The sequence below is a fragment of the Salmo trutta genome, chromosome 30 (genome assembly GCF_901001165.1).
Source record: "Salmo trutta chromosome 30, fSalTru1.1, whole genome shotgun sequence".
Taxonomy (NCBI): domain Eukaryota; kingdom Metazoa; phylum Chordata; class Actinopteri; order Salmoniformes; family Salmonidae; genus Salmo; species Salmo trutta.
Window position 1 is genome coordinate 37,188,305 of NC_042986.1, and position 21,762 is coordinate 37,210,066.

General features: G+C 46.1%; 1 protein-coding gene across 6 annotated transcripts in view; it reads right to left on the bottom strand.

Annotated features, from left to right (window-relative positions):
• The window catches only part of LOC115168596 (inositol 1,4,5-trisphosphate receptor type 3), a 58,030-nt gene that overhangs the window by 4,418 nt on the left and 31,850 nt on the right, over positions 1–21,762 (bottom strand). For 4 of the 6 annotated variants that reach the window (XM_029724014.1, XM_029724012.1, XM_029724013.1 and 1 more), the window contains exons 19-52: positions 20,412–20,663; positions 20,170–20,314; positions 19,886–20,027; positions 19,184–19,380; positions 18,926–19,046; positions 18,748–18,802; positions 17,693–17,858; positions 17,339–17,494; positions 14,855–14,929; positions 14,611–14,739; positions 14,337–14,459; positions 13,788–13,988; positions 13,311–13,562; positions 12,971–13,096; positions 12,471–12,596; positions 12,201–12,321; positions 11,524–11,705; positions 10,232–10,380; positions 9,933–10,041; positions 9,687–9,777; positions 9,153–9,328; positions 8,464–8,611; positions 8,100–8,248; positions 5,587–5,787; positions 5,319–5,429; positions 5,109–5,204; positions 4,855–4,956; positions 4,648–4,731; positions 3,468–3,578; positions 3,125–3,317; positions 2,725–2,844; positions 2,305–2,477; positions 1,983–2,147; positions 1,626–1,815 (exon numbers count right to left, since the gene is read on the bottom strand). In XM_029724014.1, coding sequence (XP_029579874.1) covers positions 1,626–1,815; positions 1,983–2,147; positions 2,305–2,477; positions 2,725–2,844; positions 3,125–3,317; positions 3,468–3,578; positions 4,648–4,731; positions 4,855–4,956; positions 5,109–5,204; positions 5,319–5,429; positions 5,587–5,787; positions 8,100–8,248; positions 8,464–8,611; positions 9,153–9,328; positions 9,687–9,777; positions 9,933–10,041; positions 10,232–10,380; positions 11,524–11,705; positions 12,201–12,321; positions 12,471–12,596; positions 12,971–13,096; positions 13,311–13,562; positions 13,788–13,988; positions 14,337–14,459; positions 14,611–14,739; positions 14,855–14,929; positions 17,339–17,494; positions 17,693–17,858; positions 18,748–18,802; positions 18,926–19,046; positions 19,184–19,380; positions 19,886–20,027; positions 20,170–20,314; positions 20,412–20,663 — 4,937 coding nt within the window. The remainder of the gene's footprint in view (positions 1–1,625; positions 1,816–1,982; positions 2,148–2,304; positions 2,478–2,724; positions 2,845–3,124; positions 3,318–3,467; positions 3,579–4,647; positions 4,732–4,854; positions 4,957–5,108; positions 5,205–5,318; positions 5,430–5,586; positions 5,788–8,099; positions 8,249–8,463; positions 8,612–9,152; positions 9,329–9,686; positions 9,778–9,932; positions 10,042–10,231; positions 10,381–11,523; positions 11,706–12,200; positions 12,322–12,470; positions 12,597–12,970; positions 13,097–13,310; positions 13,563–13,787; positions 13,989–14,336; positions 14,460–14,610; positions 14,740–14,854; positions 14,930–17,338; positions 17,495–17,692; positions 17,859–18,747; positions 18,803–18,925; positions 19,047–19,183; positions 19,381–19,885; positions 20,028–20,169; positions 20,315–20,411; positions 20,664–21,762) is intronic. The other 2 variants (XM_029724015.1, XM_029724017.1) reach the window with 1 other exon arrangement.

Consider the following 21,762-nt stretch of genomic DNA (forward strand, 5'->3'; position numbering starts at 1 on the left):
TGCCATAACGTATCATAGGAGCAGCAGCCTATATCCGGTTTCTGTAGCATGAGGTAGCTTGATGTACAAGTACACCCCAATTACTTTTCAATACATTTCAAAACAAGTATTAAGAACCTTTATTTGGAAAAAACATGTAGTTGAATATTGGAATGTACTTGCAAAAAAACGACTCAAATACACTGACATAAATACACTCCCATGAATTTAATCCAGGTATTTGAAAGTACACTACATGACCAAAAGTATGTGGACACGTGCTCATCGAACATCTTATTCCAAATTCATGGGCATTAATATGGAGTTGTTCCTCCCTTTGCTGCTATAACAGCCTCCACTCTTCTGGGAAGGCTTTCCACTAGATGTTGGAACATTGATGCGGGGTCTTGCTTCCATTCAGCCACAAGAGCATTAGTGAGGTTGGGCGTTTCAATTCATCCCAAAGGTGTTCGATGGGGTTGAGGTCAGGGCTCTGTGCAGGCCAGTCAAGTTCTTCGGCACCGATCTCGACAAACCATTTCTTTATGGACCTCGCTTTGTGCACGGGGACATTGTTATGCTGAAACAGGAAAGGGCCTTCCCCCTACAGCCCTAGACAATTATTCCTCCTCCACCAAACTTTACAGTTGGCACTATGCATTCGGGCAGGTAGCGTTCTACCAAACCCAGACTCATCCATCGCACTGCCAGATGGTGAAGCGTGATTCAGCACTCCAGAGAACACGTTTCCACTGTTACAGAGTCCAATGGTGGCGAGGTTTACACCACTCCAGCCGACGTTTGGCATTGCGTATGTTGATCTTAGGCTTGTGTGCGGCTGCTCGGCAATGGAAACCTATTTCATGAAGCTCCCGACAAACAGTTATTGTGCTGCCGTTGCTTCCAGAGGCAGATTGTAACTCAGTAATGAGTGTTACAACCGAGGACAGATGTTTTTACGTGATACAGCACTTGGCAATCCTGTTCTGTGAGCTTGTGTGGCCTACCACTTCGCGGCTGAGCTGTTGTTGCTCCTAGACTTTTCCACTTCACAATAACATCACTTACAGTTGACCAGGGCAGCTCTAGCAGGGCAGAAATTTGACAAACTGACTTGTTGGAAAGGTGGCATCCTATGACGGTGCCACATTGAAAGTCACTGAGCTCTTCAGTAAGGCCATTATACTGCCAGTGTTTGTCTATGGAGATTGCATGGCTGTGTTCTCGATTGTATACACCTGTCAGCAACGGTTGTGGCTGAAATAGCCGAATCCACTAATTGGAAGGGGTGTATGTATGTGTAGTGTACTTTCAAATACAATTTGGTTGACTATTTGGTTTTAAAAATAAGCATTCAAATACAAGTCCTTGTTTTGGGATGTGTATTTGAAAATACTAAAATACACAAAATATTTAAATAACAAACCCAGGTCTGAACAGGACGCTAGTCTATTGCAGGGCCTTATCCCCAGTCTATCTCCTTAATGCTGAGTGCCAAGCAGAGATGCATCAGGGTCCCATTTCTTGCAGTCTTTGGTATGACTTGGCCGAGGTTTGAACTCCCAATATCAGGGCGGACACTAACCACAAGGCAATTGAGTTGGTGATGGTCCAGTAAGTCAGGTGTCTGCGGCACGGTCCAGTACCTGAGGTTATCTGAGGCAGGGGGTCCACCTCCATGAGGAAGTCATTCTTGAGGCAGAGGAAGCCCACGATGGAGAACAGGTAGACCAGGATGATGGCCAGCAGGGCAGTGAGCAGGATGGAGCGTCCATTCCGGGTCACACTCTTTATCACGTTGAACAGCGTCTCCTCTCGGTAGATCAGATCAAACAGCTACACACACACACACACACACACACACACACACACACACACACACACACAACAAAAAGAGGCAAAACAAATCCTAGGGTCTTTGTGTGTATGTAGATGTGTACGCTGAATGATGTATTGCCAGTAATATTATTAACATAATGTTATGAGTCATAAGGGTCACCCACCAGGAAGCTGTAGAACAGCTCATGGACACAGAGGCCCAGGGTGCTGGTCAGAACGTAGGCTAGGTGATACAGGAACTCCACGTCCATCACCATCGCACGGTAGCCCATGATAAATGTCCCGTTGTTGCCCACGAAGCTCACCACAAACACTATCTTATTTATCAGCTGTGGAGAGGAACAGATGAACAGTCATTGGATCACCATGTTGTCATTGATATTCAGCATATTTATCAATACCTTTAACAAAACCGGCTCTGGCCTACGAGGCCAATCCTAACCTCCACTTAGTCTCCCAGTTGGAATTGACTTAAGTGAGGCTTACATTGAGGGTGCCCAGTAGGATGAGAGTGGGGCCGATGCCAAAGCAGTAGATGGAGCGCAGTATAAGGGCCACGGTGAAGGGCCTGAGGCCGTAACCCTGGGAGAACATTCCCATGACAGACAGACCCAGGAAGCCCCAGAACAGCATGGACAGCATTGAGTCGTCTATCGCACCTAGGGGACAGCAATCACAACATGAAACATTTTGTTTCTTTGTCTTCAATAAGTACACAGAATAATGATTCTGGGGACACACCCACACCAGTGGAGGCTGCTGAGGAGAGGGTGGCTCATACCACTCCATTCCAGCCATTGTTATAAAACATGGTTTTCATGTGTTTGGTATCATTCCATTCCAGACATTATTATGAGCCGTCCTCTCCTCAACAGCCTCCACTGACACACACAAGCAGAGCCTCACCTTGGCCTGAGTCGTAGGGGTAGAAGAACGCGATGATGAGGTTGATGAAGACAGCCAGGTTAAAGGAGATGCTACCCCAGGTGCTCATCCTGCGAGAGAACCAAAACAGCACCGGCATACCTGAAACACAAAACACCCTTCAGTCTTTTATCACCACACAGCATCCGTGAGAGAGAGAGAGAAAGAGAGATTAAAGCCAGTAGAACATGGACAGGGGGATCAGAAGAGCCAAGCTTATATTTGAATAATTTAGACACTTATCAAGAGTGACAGATAGTGTATTCATCTTAAGATAGCTAGTTGGGACAACCACATGTCTCAATAAGTAGTTATCAGCAAAGTCAGTCCTAGTAGGAAAAGACAGGTGCGAGTGTTACTTCCTTGAATTCTTTTTGCTTACTGCGGAGCTTCTTCTGCCACTCCATCTCGTTGTGGAGGAAGGAGGCCTGTTGGAAGAAGTGTGTGACCTTGCTGCCCTGCTCGTCCTGCTCAGTGGTGTTGAACACACGGAACTTGGACTCCTCCATCAGGAACTCACAGATGGGATGAATGGGGAACACGATCTGCTCCATGCTGCGGTCCTCACGCACAATCTGACCGGAAGACAGACGGACAGGGACAACAAGTTAAGACAGTGGTCTTTTGCAGTCGGCAGTTCAAGTGAACTTCAGACTATTCACAATGAGCAAGCTTGACTACTGTAGTACAGGGTGAATTAAGGGGAGAAGTGTGGCTGTGGAGACCTCTATCTGTGAAGTGTGCTGGTCATAGAACTCCAGTGGGTCCTGCTCCTCGATCTCCACCGGCACCGTAGATTTCAACATCTGAGAGAGAGGTCTGTTGTTCAGGTTCAGCTGCAGGAAGTCAACAGGAGAAACAGAGGTTCAGCTGCAGGAAGTCAACAGGAGAAACAGAGGTTCAGCTGCAGGTCGTCAAAAGGAGAAATAGAGGTTCAGCTACAGGAAGTCAACAGGAGAAACAGAGGTTCAGCTGCAGGTCGGCAAAAGGAGAAACAGAGGTTCAGCTACAGGAAGTCAACAGGAGAAACAGAGGTTCAGCTGCAGGAAGTCAACAGGAGAAACACTCCTGCTCTTTTTGAACTTTTCCTGTTGAAAAACAATATCCCATGTATAAATACAGTAATGTACACACACTTAACGGTAAAAAAAATATATAGTTTGAGCACCTTCGACCCCCCCCAGAGGACAGCTGGACCCCCTATATTATTTTTGTTGCAGTGTTGATTTCATTTAAGCCCTCGGGTTTCCAACCTGCACACAGTTTTATTTATTTTTATCTGTTTTGTTGTGTATCACTTGTTTTCTTTGGTGCAAATAAATGAAACTAAACTAAATCAGTTGATAAATGATCCAAAAAGGAGACTGGAGTAGGACTAACAACATCAGAGAGCATCATTAGTGAATCAAAACATCCTGGCTTTTCCCATTCAGCTTGTGTTTACATTCTAGATCTACAGCTACTACTTCCAAGTCATGCTTTATGTTAAACCATTTCCCGGCATATAAACGAAGCACGGATATGCAAATATCCCCATTTGACGGCATGGTGCTTGCAAGGCCAGGATAGTAGGTTTGATTCCCAGTCCCACTCATATGTAAAAAAAAATGTATGCTCACATGACTAAGTCGCTTTGGATAAAAGTGTCTGCTAATTGTCTTATTATTATATTGAAATCAGATGTTAAACAAAGTTTGCAGTGAGTCTGCTACCATTGATGCGAGCAGCTATAGCATAGACGTAGAGGTAATGTGAAGGGGACAACTTCCTCCAATTAATAAGAAAACCAGATATACTGAAGCTTGCCTTGTACAAACGAACTGACTTTAAAATAAACGCACGGTAGAAAGGCTACAAAGAATTAATAGACAAAAGTGATGAAATGAGAGAGAGAGAAACACTGACCATAGAGGATATCCCCTCCTCTCCCGCTTCGGTCCTCTTTGCAGGTTTCAGCAGATTGAGCAGGATCTTATTGTGCCTCGCCAGCTGACCAAAACATGGCCCACAATCAGAAGCATAACAGGTGAAAGCATTATTCTCTAACATTAACTTATTATGTTATTAAAGGAGTGCATAAATAAAGTTCATTAATCTGAAGAGGAGCATTACCTGAAGTGCCAGGATGTAAATGTTGTGGCCGACCTCTTGAGGTGACACCTCTCCAACTTCACACTCGCTCTCCTGCTGGTAGGCTCTCTTTATCACCTCTACCTGGGGGCAGAGTAGAATACTGATGTCGGCTGAAGTCTACTGTACTATTCTGCACCGTCCTGTGTGTGGCTGTTTTACAGGTTCGTTATAAAGAAGAATGAGGAGAAAGAATAGAGGGAGAAGAAGAAATAGAGATGGGTCTTTGCTCTGACCAGTTCCCGAGGTCGGAGGTTAAACAGTATCCTCTCTGCATTCTCGTTGTCATGGCGACTCTCCATCAGAGCCAGCAGCAGCTTGGAGGCGTTGTCCTGGAAACAGGAGAAACAATACCGTCACTGACCATGTCATTTCAGAGGTACGACACAGAGAGGAATTAGGACACAGAGATCTATATTTATAAAGTAGAACAACAGGAAGTGAACCTTGAGCTGCAGCACCATCTCCATGCGGTAACAACACAGAGGACTGATGTCATTCAGAATGAGGGCTGTGATGATGTCGATGCCGTTGGACTCATGGGTCACTATACAGGTCTACAGAAACAGACAGTTATTATCACAACATGACAAAGTATCTGTGTTATGTCTTCAACCTCACAGAACTTTTAATAAACCTAATTTCTGGCAGTATTATCAAAGTATCTGTCTGAAGAAAAAAACAATTCTGTCAAACTGTGTGCGATTATCTGACCTGGTTCTCGTGGCAGGGGCCCTGGCAGTACTCTGTGAGCGTCTCCAGGGTCTGGGTGATGAGGCCCACGTTGCTCTCGTTGATGTAGAGGCCCAGTAGGCCCAGGCCTCCCGTGGTGCTGCCACACATGACGTCCAGAAACTGCAGCGTCTCACACACCAGGTTGTAGTTGGTCTTGTTGTTCTGGCAGCGCAGGAAGTTCTGGGAGGGAAAGGGAAGGATGGTCAGTCAGTCATGTTGGGTCGCTGGGTTAAACAGACCATTTTCAGCTTCATCACCCGTAGCTACCTCATAGGTGAGTTTCATATAATGACGACTGACTGTTTAGACCTCAGCAGAGTGTAAATTGCAGTAGTATCAGTATCAGTAGTTGTAGCAGTATCAGTAGTAGTAGTAGTGGTTGTATCAGTAGTAGCAGCAGTAGTAGGAGTAGTAGTAGGAGTATCAGTAGTAGCAGTAGTAGTAGTAGTAGCAGCAGGAGTAGCAGCAGCAGTATCAATAGCAGTAGTAGCAGCAGTAGTAGTAGCAGCAGTAGTAGTAGCAGTAGCAGTAGGAGTATCAGTAGTAGCAGCAGTAGTAGGAGTAGCAGTAGTAGTAGCAGCAGTAGTAGGAGTAGCAGTATCAGTAGTAGCAGCAGTAGTAGGAGTAGCAGTAGTAGGAGTAGCAGTAGTAGTAGTAGCAGTAGTAGTAGCAGCAGTAGTAGTAGTAGTAGTTGTAGTAGCAGTAGTAGCAGTAGCAGTAGGAGTATCAGTATCAGTAGTAGCAGTAGGAGTAGCAGTATCAGTAGTAGTAGCAGCAGTAGTAGTAGCAGTATCAGTAGTAGTAGCAGTAGTAGTAGTAGTAGTAGCAGTAGCAGGAGTAGCAGCAGCAGGAGTATCAGTATCAGTAGTAGCAGCAGTAGTAGGAGTAGCAGTAGTAGTAGCAGCAGTAGTAGGAGTAGCAGCAGTAGTAGTAGTAGCAGGAGTAGCAGCAGCAGTATCAATAGCAGTAATAGTAGCAGCAGTAGTAGTAGTAGCAGTAGCAGTAGCAGTAGTAGTAGTAGCAGCAGTATCAATAGCAGTAGTAGTAGTAGTTGTAGTAGTAGTAGTAGTAGTAGTAGTAGTAGCAGAAGTAGTAGTAGTAGTAGCAGAAGTAGTAGTAGTAGCAGAAGTAGTAGTAGTAGCAGAAGTAGTAGTAGTAGTAGTAGTAGTAGGAGTGGCAGTATCAGTAGTAGTAGTAGTAGCAGAAGTAACAGTAGAAGTAGCAGAAGTAGTAGGAGTAGCAGTAGTAGGAGTAGCAGTATCAGTAGTAGTAGCAGTAGTAGTAGTAGGAGTAGCAGTATCAGTAGTAGTAGCAGTAGTAGTAGTAGTAGTAGTATCAGTAGTAGTAGCAGCAGTAGTAGGAGTAGCAGTATCAGTAGTAGTAGCAGTAGTAGGAGTAGCAGTATCAGTAGTAGTAGCAGTAGTAGTAGTATCAGTAGTAAGAGTAGTAGCAGTAGAAGTAGCAGTATCAGTAGTAGCTCGACAACTACTGTGATTATTATTATTTGACCATGCTAGTCATTTATGAACATTTGAACATCTTGACCATGTTCTGTTATAATCTCCACCCGGCACAGCCAGAAGAGGTAGCAGTATCAGTAGTAGTATTATCAGTAGTAGCAGCAGTATCAGTATTAGCAGCGGTATCAGTAGCAGTAGCAGTATCAGTAGTAGTAGTAGCAGCAGCGGTATCAATAGAAGTAGTAGTAGCAGCAGCAGCACCAGTAGTAGTAGCAGAAACAGTAGCAGCAGCAGTAACAGTCGTAGTAGTGGTGGCAGCAGTGGTAGTAGCAGTAGTAGTAGTAGTATCAGTATAAGCAGTAACAGTGGTAGTAGTAGCAGTAGTGGTAGTAGTAACAGTAGTAGTAGTAGTGGTAGCAGAAGTAGTAATGGTAGTAGTAGTGGTAGTAATTGTAGTAGTGGTAGTAGCATTAACAGTAGCAGTAGTAGTAGTAGCAGTAACAGTAGCAGCAGTAGCAGTAACAGTAGCAGCAGCAGCAGTAACAGTAGTAGTAGCAGCAGCAGAAACAGTAGTAGTAGTAGTAGTAGTAGTAGTAGCAGCAGAAACAGTAGTAGTAGTAGTAGTAGCAGCAGTAGTAGTAGTAGCAGCAGCAGCAGAAACAGTAGTAGTAGTAGTAGTAGTAGCAGTAGTAGTAGTAGCAGCAGCAGCAGCAGCAGCAGCAGAAACAGTAGTAGTAGTAACAGTAGCAGTAGTAGTAACAGTAGTAGTAGCACCGGTAACAGTAGTAGTAGTAGTAGCAGCAGTGGTATTAGCAGTAACAGCAATAGTAGTAGTAGCAGCAGTAACAGTAGTAGAAGCAGTAGCAGTAGTAGTATCAGTAGAAGTAGTAGCAGTATTCATTCACTACTATAAGTCGCTCTGGATAAGAGCGCCTGCTAAATGACTAAAATGTAAATGTAGTAGTAGTAGTAGTAGTAGTAGTAGTAGCTGTTTCAGCTGAATCAATGGTGCTTGTTCTGCCTCTCACCCACCTGTAGGTCCTGGTTGTGGTTCTCACAGAGCAGCTGGAGGAAGCGTAGGATGGGTTTCATGATGATAACTGCAGGGCCCATCTCTGTCTCCTGCTGATCAGACTCAGAGGCCGGGACAACGGAGCCAGGTAGAACCGACCCACCAGAGCCTGGCAGGAGACATACCAGGGAGGGAACCATGAACAAAGTGAAATGTTAGTTTAAAAACACCAACAATATACCCATACCATATAGACTTAAGTACAATACGTAGTCATTGACACACAATCATAGTTTTTTTCTGTAAATTACAATAATTATTTCATAACTATGACAGTCGAAACCTGCATTTGACTATCTGAGATCAGAGTAGTGTCCCTCTCACCAGTCTGGAGGTCTTTGTTAGTCATCTCTCCCACACTGACTGATACGTTGGCCTTGATGTCCATCTGGGCGTTTATCATCCGGTCGTGGAGGACCTTGAAGAATTTCTCTGACTTGTTGTCCCCCATCATCAGCTTGTAGAAGGAGTTCTGAAGAAAATCCACTAAAAGGATCAGTGTGTTGCCCCCCTTCAGCAGACCTATGGCCAGCTGGATGCTCTCCTGTGTTATAGCCTACCTGTATCTCTGTGTTGCCCCCCCTCCAGCAGACCTATGGCCAGCTGGATGCTCTCCTGTGTTATAGCCTACCTGTATCTCTGTGTTGCCCCCCCCCCCTCCAGCAGACCTATGGCCAGCTGGATGCTCTCCTGTGTTATAGTCTACCTGTATCTCTGTGTTGCCCCCCCTTCAGCAGACCTATGGCCAGCTGGATGCTCTCCTGTGTTATAGCCTACCTGTATATCTGTGTTGCAGACATATGGCCAGCTGGATGCTCTCCTGTGTTATAGCCTACCTGTATATCTGTGTTGCAGACATATGGCCAGCTGGATGCTCTCCTGTGTTATAGCCTACCTGTATATCTGTGTTGCAGACATATGGCCAGCTGGATGCTCTCCTGTGTTATAGCCTACCTGTATCTCTGTGCTACAGACATATGGCCAGCTGGATGCTCTCCTGTGTTATAGCCTACCTGTATCTCTGTGTTGCCCCCCTCCAGCAGACATATGGCCATCTGGATGCTCTCCTGGAAAATCTTGTTGTTCTTGGTACTCATTATGAGGTCAGTGAAGAGCTTTGTCCCACCCTCCCTGTCCAGATGACACTGAACAGCAGCTACAGCCACCCAGTCCCTTTCCTGCTCAGCACCTAGACATACACATGAACACAGTCAGTATAGACATACACATGAACACAGTCAGCATAGACATACACATGAACACAGTCAGTATAGACATACACATGAACACAGTCAGTATAGACATACACATGAACACAGTCAGCATAGACATACACATGAACACAGTCAGTATAGACATACACATGAACACAGTCAGTATAGACATACACATGAACACAGTCAGTATAGACATACACATGAACACAGTCAGTATAGACATACACATTAACACACTATAAATAGGAACGCAATTAGTATAGACATACACATGAACACACTGTAAATAGGAACAGTAATAATCTTGTTCTAAGCCTAATATAAACAAACCTGTTGCTCCAAGTTCAACCAGCTCTGCCTTGTTGTTCTTCTTGTTGGTGAACAGATAGTTCTGTAGCAGCACCTTCCTCAGTGCAATGCCCTTATTGATGAGACATTCAGTCACACAAAAACATGGTTTGTTTCTTACCCAAATAGTACCTCAATACACACCTTCATAAAACCTTTATTAAATGCACTCAGATATTCTATTGGTTAATCTACCAGACCTACACTGACTGGTCATTAAGTCTTTACCTTCTCGTCAAAGTCCAGTGTACGTATGAGCATCTCCTGCAGAATCCTCAGAACCTTGATACAGAGCTTCTCGTCAGAGTTCATCAGGGCTTTAGTGTGCTGAATCAGTCTGGGCCACAGGTACACAGTGACAGTGTTAGGCCTCTGCCAACTCTTACCAAGACTTGCTCCACTTTACTGAACTAAAACGATTCACTGGAATGCTCTTTAACTTAGCATTTGGAAAGATTTGTATCTGTAAATTCCACTGCGTTGGTAAATAAATACACCCCCCCCAGAAGGTCAGTCCCTTGGCTTACTTTGAGATGAAGCCTCCTGATTCGCAGCTTTGCCGTGTATCCGTTCCCTCCAGGAAGAGGAGTTCAGGCTGCTGCAGGACGTCCACCAGGACAGACAGTTCAGCGTTCAACAGCGGCTTCAGACGCTGCTCTAGAGTCCCGATGATGTCCTGAACATGAATCAAATCTAGCTTTATTTAAAAAATGGCATTAAAACATCACAATACGATATAAGATAGAGATAACATCAGTGTAGAGGAACAATGTTTACATCACAGGCAAACAGAGAGAAGGGACAGGGTTATAACCCCGCTGGGTCAAACACCAAACCCTCAACCAGAGAGAAGGGACAGGGTTAGAACCCCGCTGGGTCAAACACCAAACCCTCAACCAGAGAGAAGGGACAGGGTTATAACCCCGCTGGGTCAAACACCAAACCCTCAACCAGAGAGAAGGGACAGGGTTAGAACCCCGCTGGGTCAAACACCAAACCCTCAACCAGAGAGAAGGGACAGGGTTATAACCCCGCTGGGTCAAACACCAAACCCTCAACCAGAGAAGGGACAGGGTTAGAACCCCGCTGGGTCAAACACCAAACCCTCAACCAGAGAGAAGGGACAGGATTATAACCCCGCTGGGTCAAACACCAAACCCTCAACCAGAGAGAAGGGACAGGGTTTTAACCCCGCTGGGTCAACCACCAAACCCTCAACCAGAGAGAAGGGACAGGATTATAACCCCGCTGTGTCAAACACCAAACCCTCAACCAGAGAGAAGGGACAGGGTTATAACCCCGCTGGGTCAAACACCAAACCCTCAACCAGAGAAGGGACAGGGTTATAACCCCGCTGGGTCAAACACCAAACCCTCAACCAGAGAGAAGGGACAGGATTATAACCCCGCTGGGTCAAACACCAAACCCTCGAGAAGGGACAGGGTTAGAACCCCGCTGGGTCAAACACCAAACCCTCAACCAGAGAGAAGGGACAGGGTTAGAACCCCGCTGGGTCAAACACCAAACCCTCAACCAGAGAGAAGGGACAGGATTATAACCCCGCTGGGTCAAACACCAAACCCTCAACCAGAGAGAAGGGACAGGGTTATAACCCCGCTGGGTCAAACACCAAACCCTCAACCAGAGAGAAGGGACAGGGTTAGAACCCCGCTGGGTCAAACACCAAACCCTCAAGAACAGTGAACAAACAGAGAGACGGAGGCCAAGGAATTTTCCCATTGCTCTTTCTGTTGTGGCTGGTTGAATGAAGTGATGGATACAGGAGGGGAATGGGAGCAGGGTAGGTTATGGGTCCAACCTGCAGCTTCTCAATGATGTTCTTGTAGTCCCAGGGGTTGTTGGGGGCGGAGGGGCGGCTGGAGCGGGTGGAGCTCTTGTAGTTGGGGTTGGAGCGGGACAGAGAGTTGAAGGAACTGCTGCTCAGCATGGTGGTGATCTGAGACTCCAGGTCCAGGGGCAGGGAGATGGAGAGGTTCTTCGCTGCACACATAACATTGGAGAAAGTCATCATTGAGTTCAAAAGGTACTCGCACTCAAACAATGTAGAACAATCTTAAGTTATATTTACAAACCTTTAACTAGGCCAAGTCAGTTAAGAACAAACTCTTATTTACAATGACGGCCTAGGAACAGTGGGTTAACTGCCTTGTTCAGGGGCAGAATGACAGATTTTTATCTTGTCAGCTCAGGGATTCGATCTTGCAACCTTTCGGTTACTAGTCCAACGCTCTAACCACTAGGCTACCTGCCGCCCCCGACTTAATTTGACCTTGTGTGTCTAGGCCCTGTATGCCCCTGACTGTAGCCCACCTCTGGGCCCTGTATGCCCCTGACTGTAGCCCACCTCTGGGCCCTGTATGCCCCTGACTGTAGCCCACCTCTGGGCCCTGTATGCCCCTGACTGTAGCCCACCCCTGGGCCCTGTATGCCCCTGACTGTAGCCCACCTCTGGGCCCTACAGTAGGTCCGTCTCACCTGTCATAGCCAGGGTACGGATGCAGGTCTCCACCAGGCCTCTGTGTTGCTGCTGCAGCCAGGGACAGTCCAGCAGACGCATGCTAGACTGGAGCAGCTGTGTCACCGTGGTGTGGTGGGTCTGGTTAAAGGCACAGAGGATATCAGAATCACACCATGAGAATTCATTACACATCATGACTGCACAAATACTGTAAGACAATACACAGGCTCTACAGTAAACGTTATATCATGACAAAGCCTCTGAGTAGGCAGCAGCAGTGAGCTGACCTGTAGAGATGTGCTGTTTTCAGAGAAGGGGGAGCTGAAGAAGGCATTGATGGTGTCAAACACCACGTTGATGATGTACTTCTCCAGGATAGGGTCAGTCAGACGCTTCTCTCTCTTGTTACACACCTAGAGAGATTAGAAAGGATAAGAACTCTAGATGGTTACCCAAAGACCCACGGGTCAGGTCAGGCAGTATGACCCTGCTAGGGCCCTCTGTTTCACGCAATCATGTGACATGCCTGGATTTGAATCTTTATTTAAAGCTTTTTCATCAAACTTGTCCCCTTATCTTTTTATGTCAGATGGTCCAGCACCATCCTCAGACAATCGCTTTCATGTTTGATGTAATTCTCATTTCTGGAAAAGGCTTAAAATACAGGATAAAATCTTGCTGTGTCATATGATTGCGCAAAACACAGAGAGGATGAGACTTGTGGGTGAGACTTGTGGGTGAGACTTGTGGGTGAGAGTGGTCCCATTGATTGGGGAGTGAGACTTACCCTGGCCATGTCCACGACGAAGTCCTCAAACAGTTTCCAGATATGGTTGCTGGTGTAGATCTCCTTCATCTCTACCTCTGTGTCTACATAGCAGTGATTCACAAAGTTCACATAGGCAACCTTCACCTGAGGAACACACACACACACACACACACACACACACACACACACACACACACCTGGGTCACCCGTCTTTACATTTTGTAATGATAATGTTAACATTACCTTTGCAGGTGTATGTCCGCAGATCATTGCATGCTGCTGTGGTTTTTTCTAAATGAGGATAATGTAGGGTACTAACTAACTAACTAATTATATGCCTGTTCCATTTGAGACATACCTCTGTGATACAGTCCTCGTGTGTGACCACTCTCACCACGTCCTCTAGGGGTAGCAGCGAGGTACATTTGATCTCTGTGTATACGTTCTTGCCTTCAGCGCAGGCAGATAGCAGCTCCACCAGAGAGATGTGGTAGCGCAGGGGGCTGTGCTCCTGAACCCCCTCCCTGGACTCTGCCATCAGCTCCAGCATGGTGGAAAATGACGCCTTGTCATTATAAAACACCACCACATCCTCACCGGCGTTGGTTAACTAGAGGGGAGACGAATAATTACATCCTTACCGATGTGATTACTGTGGCTGGATGTGGTTCATCTGTTATTTTAGCAGCGTTTCACACAAACTTTGGATTGTAAAACAGACTAGACAAGATAAACATGGACAAAACTTCAGCATTATTTACAACTTTTAGAGGTTGATTCCATATTAATTAAAAAGGCAGGGTTAACAAATGGGTTGTGGGGGAAGGTCCCTTACCTCAGTCATGATCATGTCCTGACACTTCTTCACATACTTCCCCTCGGCCTTGATGATGGTGTGCAGGAAGTTGAGGTACTGGACGTGGCGTCCGTGAGTGGCCAGGCAGTGGACGAAGTGCTGCAGCACGTTCTCACTGATCTCTGTACACAGTTGGTAGTTATTACTGAAGATGTGCTGAACCGTCTCAGCCTCCATGAGCTGGAGGAGGGAAGGGGGAGAGAGAGGGAAGGGGGAGAGAGAAAGAGAGACGGGGGAAGGGAGAGAGACGGGGGAAGGGAGAGAGAGAGAGAGAGAGAGAGAGAGAGAGGGGAAGGGAGAGAGGGGAAGGAAGGAAGGAAGGAAGGAGAGAGGGGAAGGGACAGAGAGAAAGAGAAATGGGCAAGGGGGAAGGGAGAGAGAGAGAGAGAGCAAGAGAGAGAGAGCGAGAGAGCGAGAGAGCGAGAGAGCGAGAGCGAGAGAGAGAGAGAGAGAGATGGTTCATTATTACGTCTGATGAGAATAGGATGGATTGAAGTAGAAAACAACATGGTGTGTGAATTCACTTACTCCTGGGTTCAGGAAGAGGCTGAGGTTCTTATGAAGCAGCACCTGGTTCTCCAGGTTCCCCATGCAGAACTTCTGCAGGAACAGGTGAGTGCACCTGATGATCCCTTGCATCTTGGTGTCATGCTGAAACCCAGGAAAGTGTGTGAGAGAGAGAGACAGAAGTAATGTTATTTAGGGTGGCTTTAAATTACAACACCGGGATGTTTTAGTAGATATGTTAGTATTGGACTATGTGTTTGGTTGTCAGTGTGGGGGTAAAGCACCGTTCACGTACAGCCCTCACCTGATCGTATGACACCTGCAGCAGGTCCAGCATCACTTTGTGGGCTCCCATGTTCTTCAGGAGTCTCTGCTGCTTCTTCCACACCCCCGTGCTGCACATCTTATTCAGACGCTCCATGATCTGGAGGAAACAGAATGTCTTCAGAAATACAGCACAACACTACTCCACGGGGACTATGGGACATGCTAACCTGGGTGAAGGAAAATGTGACAGTTCCAATGGAAAAGATACACACCTCTCTGACTTTCTGGTAGTTCTCATTGCTCTTATCCGACTGCTCTTTCTTCAGGGTCACATCCTCTAAGTCATTCTAAAAGGAAACCAGAAGTGCTGTTAGCATGGTGTTAGTTCCTATACTAAGTGCTGTTAGCATGGTGTTAGTTCCTATACTAAGTGCTGTTAGCATGGTGTTAGTCCCTACACTAAGTGCTGTTAGCATGGTGTTAGTTCCTATACTAAGTGCTGTTAGCATGGTGTTAGTTCCTATACTAAGTGCTGTTAGCACGGTGTTAGTCCCTACACTAAGTGCTGTTAGCACGGTGTTAGTCCCTACACTAAGTGCTGTTAGCATGGTGTTAGTTCCTATACTAAGTGCTGTTAGCATGGTGTTAGGTCCTATACTAAGTGCTGTTAGCGCGGTGTTAGGTCCTACACTAAGTGCTGTTAGCGCGGTGTTAGTCCCTATACTAAGTGCTGTTAGCGCGGTGTTAGGTCCTACACTAAGTGCTGTTAGCATGGTGTTAGGTCCTACACTAAGTGCTGTTAGCATGGTGTTAGTCCCTATACTAAGTGCTGTTAGCGCGGTGTTAGGTCCTATACTAAGTGCTGTTAGCACGGTGTTAGGTCCTATACTAAGTGCTGTTAGCACGGTGTTAGTTCCTACACTAAGCGCTGTTAGCATGGTGTTAGGTCCTATACTAAGTGCTGTTAGCATGGTGTTAGTTCCTACACTAAGTGCTGTTAGCATGGTGTTAGTTCCTACACTAAGTGCTGTTAGCATGGTGTTAGGTCCTATACTAAGTGCTGTTAGCATGGTGTTAGGTCCTATACTAAGTGCTGTTAACGCGGTGTTAGGTCCTATACTAAGTGCTGTTAGCATGGTGTTAGTTCCTACACTAAGCGCTGTTAGCATGGTGTTAGGTCCTATACTAAGTGCTGTTAGCATGGTGTTAGGTCCTATACTAAGTGCTGTTAGCGCGGTGTTAGGTCCTACACTAAGTGCTGTTAGCGCGGTGTTAGTCCCTATACTAAGTGATGTTAGCATGGTGTTAGGTCCTACACTACGTGCTGTTAGCATGGTGTTAGGTCCTATACTAAGTGCTGTTAGCATGGTGTTAGTTCCTACACTAAGCGCTGTTAGCATGGTGTTAGGTCCTACACTAAGCGCTGTTAGCATGGTGTTAGGTCCTATACTAAGTGCTGTTAGCATGGTGTTAGGTCCTATACTAAGTGCTGTTAGCATGGTGTTAGTTCCTACACTAAGCGCTGTTAGCGCGGTGTTAGTCCCTATACTAAGTGCTGTTAGCATGGTGTTAGGTCCTACACTAAGTGCTGTTAGCATGGTGTTAGGTCCTATACTAAGTGCTGTTAGCATGGTGTTAGTTCCTACACTAAGCGCTGTTAGCATGGTGTTAGGTCCTACACTAAGCGCTGTTAGCATGGTGTTAGGTCCTATACTAAGTGCTGTTAGCATGGTGTTAGGTCCTATACTAAGTGCTGTTAGCATGGTGTTAGGTCCAGACTAAGTGCTGTTAGCGCGGTGTTAGGTCCTATACTAAGCGCTGTTAGCATGGTGTTAGGTCCTATACTAAGTGCTGTTAGCATGGTGTTAGGTCCTATACTAAGTGCTGTTAGCATGGTGTTAGGTCCTATACTAAGTGCTGTTAGCATGGTGTTAGTTCCTACACTAAGTGCTGTTAGCATGGTGTTAGTTCCTACACTAAGTGCTGTTAGCATGGTGTTAGGTCCAGACTAAGTGCTGTTAGCATGGTGTTAGGTCCAGACTAAGTGCTGTTAGCATGGTGTTAGGTCCTATACTAAGTGCTGTTAGCATGGTGTTAGGTCCAGACTAAGTGCTGTTAGCATGGTGTTAGGTCCTATACTAAGTGCTGTTAGCATGGTGTTAGGTCCAGACTAAGTGCTGTTAGCGCGGTGTTAGGTCCAGACTAAGTGCTGTTAGCATGGTGTTAGGTCCAGACTAAGTGCTGTTAGCGCGGTGTTAGGTCCAGACTAAGTGCTGTTAGCATGGTGTTAGGTCCAGACTAAGTGCTGTTAGCACGGTGTTAGGTCCAGACTAAGTGCTGTTAGCGCTGTGTTAGTCCCTATACTAAGTGCTGTTAGCATGGTGTTCGGTCCAGACTAAGTGCTGTTAGCGCGGTGTTAGGTCCAGACTAAGTGCTGTTAGCGCGGTGTTAGTCCCTATACTAAGTGCTGTTAGCATGGTGTTAGGTCCAGACTAAGTGCTGTTAGCATGGTGTTAGGTCCAGACTAAGCGCTGTTAGCGCGGTGTTAGTCCCTATACTAAGTGCTGTTAGCATGGTGTTAGGTCCAGACTAAGTGCTGTTAGCGCGGTGTTAGGTCCAGACTAAGTGCTGTTAGCATGGTGTTAGGTCCAGACTAAGTGCTGTTAGCATGGTGTTAGGTCCAGACTAAGTGCTGTTAGCATGGTGTTAGGTCCTACACTGGTAATAATAGAGTCTCTTCAATCTAAAGCCCTCACCTCTGCATTTTCATTTTTGTTCCCCTCCCCTCCTCCAGAGCCGCTCTTCTTGTCCACCCAGAGCTCAGACTTCTCCACCATGGTGCGGAGAAGGTCAAGGTCGCTCTTTATCAGCTTGTAGTTATCAACATCCTGGCCCGAGATCAGCAACTGGACCTGAGGACAACATGGAGACAATTTCAGAGAGACCAGGAAACAAAGATAGCAAGAATATATAGATGCTGTATAAGAACGAGATGGCAATAGAGTACTTGCAGATACTGTACCGAGTTTATATTGGAGTGCAGGTCATTATTGTTTGTTTATTATTTGTTTGCCTTCAGTCATTTCATCATTTTGAATTGATCTCCTTACCTGTTTAAAGGTATGCAGGACCTCCTGTCTCTGGCTGAAGTGCTTGAAGAGCAGCTGGAGGGCCCCAGACACCAGTGCAGGGTAATCATGCATGGTGAGGTGGATCAACACCCTCAAGAACATTCGACCTCCCTCATCATCCACCTCTAGTATGCTGTTCCCCTTCCTGACAGGAGGACACAGTCACGGGTTAGTATGCTGTTCCCCTTCCTGACAGGAGGACACAGTCACGGGTTAGTATGCTGTTCCCCTTCCTGACAGGAGGACACAGTCACGGGTTAGCATGCTGTTCCCCTTCCTGACAGGAGGACACAGTCACGGGTTAGCATGCTGTTCCCCTTCCTGACAGGAGGACACAGTCACGAGTTAGTATGCTGTTCCCCTTCCTGACAGGAGGACACAGTCACGGGTTAGTATGCTGTTCCCCTTCCTGACAGGAGGACACAGTCACAGGTTAGCATGCTGTTCCCCTTCCTGACAGGAGGACACAGTCACGGGTTAGCATGCTGTTCCCCTTCCTGACAGGAGGACACAGTCACGGGTTAGTATGCTGTTCCCCTTCCTGACAGGAGGACACAGTCACGGGTTAGTATGCTGTTCCCCTTCCTGACAGGAGGACACAGTCACAGGTTAGCATGCTGTTCCCCTTCCTGACAGGAGGACACAGTCACGGGTTAGTATGCTGTTCCCCTTCCTGACAGGAGGACACAGTCACAGGTTAGCATGCTGTTCCCCTTCCTGACAGGAGGACACAGTCACGGGTTAGTATGCTGTTCCCCTTCCTGACAGGAGGACACAGTCACGGGTTAGTATGCTGTTCCCCTTCCTGACAGGAGGACACAGTCACAGGTTAGTATGCTGTTCCTCTGTGTCTCAGTTGGTAGAGCATGGCTCTTGCAATGCCAGGATTGTGGTTTCAAATCCCGGGACTGTCCATATGTAAAATGTATGCACGCATGAACGTAAGTTGCTTTGAATAAAAGCATCTGCTAAATGGCTTATATTATTATAACAACAAGACATGTTCTGGAGAAGGACTTCAGTAGTGAACCTACCCCACACCAAACATGGCCTCTGCCTGATCTCCTATGTGCTGCAGGTTGATGGTGGCTGTTGAAAGACAGAGTTAAGAATGTGATTTATTGAGGTGGAGAGAAGCTGTTCAAAGAGGAATAATGTATAAGGCCTGGTTAGTAGAGAGCAATGGGTCCCTTAAAATAGCCACTGCACTACCTGCTTGCTCCATTGATGTTGTAGCATCGGCATCTGCCATGGGATAAACGTCAACAAACTCCTTCTTGAAGACAGACAGCAGGAAGGAGAGCCGGTAGTCCAGGCGGACATTCAGGATAAACTGAACATCAACAAGAGAAAGAAAGAACAGCGTTTAGCATTAAAAGGGATACATGAAGGGCTATGACTTGTTTTCCATTACAAGCATAAACACAACCCTATGAGAAGATGTCGTAGCTTCCAGTCGGTTTATCAAACCTGCAGGATTTCCAGTATTTTCAACTTGGTGTCCATGACGGTGATGTCCTGTTTGCCGATGCTGTCCTTGCTGCGGTTCGGTCCTTCTATAATGGAAACAGTCCTCCCTGGACCTCCAAACATGGACTGTTTCCTGTTCAGTACCATGGTGGACATCATCTGACCCACGCCATGGATGGAACGCTTCATGTTCTTTCCTAAAACACAGAATGGGAGATGTAAAGAAGCCTGAAACTACTCCATTATAACGGAGATGGTGAAAAGCATTGAGGAAACTACTCCATTATAACGGAGATGGTGAAAAGCATTGAGGAAACCTCCATTATAACGGAGATGGTGAAAAGCATTGAGGAAACTACTCCATTATAACAGAGATGGTGAAAAGCATTGAGGAAACTACTCCATTATAACGGAGATGGTGAAAAGCATTGAGGAAACTACTCCATTATAACAGAGATGGTGAAAAGCATTGAGGAAACTACTCCATTATAACGGAGATGGTGAAAAGCATTGAGGAAACTACTCCATTATAACAGAGATGGTGAAAAGCATTGAGGAAACTACTCCATTATAACGGAGATGGTGAAAAGCATTGAGGAAACCTTGAATATGAACGTCAGTTGTACCGATTTGTTTTTCATAAAATGTGTGGTAATTCTCCCCTAATACTGTTGAATGCAGAGGTGTTTCTTATCCTCTTACCACTGCCATCATCCTGGAGCACTGGGTGAAGTGAAGGGTTGGGAATACAGTCAATGATTCCCAGAAGAGTACGTGTCAACCTCAGCAGCTCAAAGAAACTGTAGAAGCCGAAGTAGATGAGGTGTCTGGCCAGGCTCACCACCTGAGGGGACAGAACATTCTAGCAGTTATCATTCTAAAGTGGTAGAGAGCCAGAGAGTTCTTGTCCCATTACCAAATATAGGTGTTTTTGAGGTCTTCACAGTATTGTTAAATGGGAATAGGAATGAGGAGGGAATTGACACCTCATAGGTGAGTTTGTTCTTCTCCTCGTCAGCGAAAGGCAGGTCGTCATTGAGGACGTTGTTGAGGTACTCTTCCATGAACACCATGGTGTTGGCAAACTTGTTCTTCTTATTGTCCCGCAAGTCATCCATGTTGGAATCATAACTAAGCAAGGGAAGAGATATAGAAATACACAGCGTTAGTTAACCTGTACCTCAATGTGCACAATGCAATGTTCTGGGAAAAATGCTTGAAGTCTTACTCTTTAATTGTGATGGAGGTTGGGATCTCTGTCCACAGACGTGCAAACCTGACGGGGGTCACCAGCTCCTGAGGGTCTCGGTCGACGTGAGTGTGCAGCATGAGTCTGCAGAAGGAGGCTCTGAGGTCAAAGGGCAGCGTCTCGTCCATCATACACAGGAAGATGAGCTCCACATCCAGCTGCTTAGAGATCTCACCTATGGCCAGGTACTGGCGGTCCAGACATATCCGCGCATACAGCTTCAGCTGGTACCTGCAGGGACAAAGGGGAAGGTTTGAGAATGAATCATACACAAGACTTCATCAAAGTTGGTCACAGGGTTGAAATACTTCAGATTAGTACAATTTCCTGTTTACATTACCTTTAGTAACAGGACATTCCCATATCTAGACATAATGGAAGGGATGCAACTTTCACTGTGGACAGGGGGGATATGACCCCCCCCCGCATTATGAAATTGTATTTTTGTCCTCCCCCCAGTTTTATCATTGCACTGTGATACAAAACATGGCAACGGTGTGCTTTAGGACCATGCGGATGCCTCAGAGAGGTCAGATAGGCAAAGCTTCTGAAAGCTGGTGTATAGGGCCAGCATGGGAGAGATGAACAGAGGCAGCTGCTGTCTGTTACGCTCTTTCAATGAGTTGTAAATGCAAGCAGAGCAGAAACTGGCTACTCTTTAGTTGGCTGATCTAGCTGGCAAGGTAACTGCTGTTTGACAGGGGGGGAAAAGTATTTATTCCCAGTGCTGAGCTAGTAGTGTAACTGACACGTTACGTTCGCTAATGTTCCATTCCCTCTCGACTGAAGTGAATGAACTACTAGCAGCTAGTTAGCTTGCTAGTAGCTACCACAGCCAGTTGAGCTCTAGCTAGCCTCTAACTATCTGTCAGGTAGCAGTATCTAACAGCTTGTGTGTGTATGGAAATGTTTTGTAGCCTTTGTTTTGTCCTATTTCAACAGAAGTAAATTTGATGATGTACCATTAGCTAGAGCTAGCCAAAAGTTGGCTAACGCTAGCTAGCTCACTAAGTTTAGCTAATATTTTTGTCTCGATCACACTAGACATGAATCAAACAATGAAACCAGAGGCCAAACGATTGAAAACCGATATTCTATTTTTTTTTTTCAGCGCAATGTGAGTTTTTATTAGTCAGTATAGCAATGTAACTTTATTGATCTGTCAGTTTCCCTAATTAATTCACTACGTTTCACACTGACAGCTCTACAGGCTACACTGTCATGGTGCACAGTCAGTACACAACACTATGCTCATCATGTTTTAGCAGGATCAGATGGTGACAGGTGTCCTTACTGGGTCAGACAGCCAGGGAAGACCAGTCTACGGAGC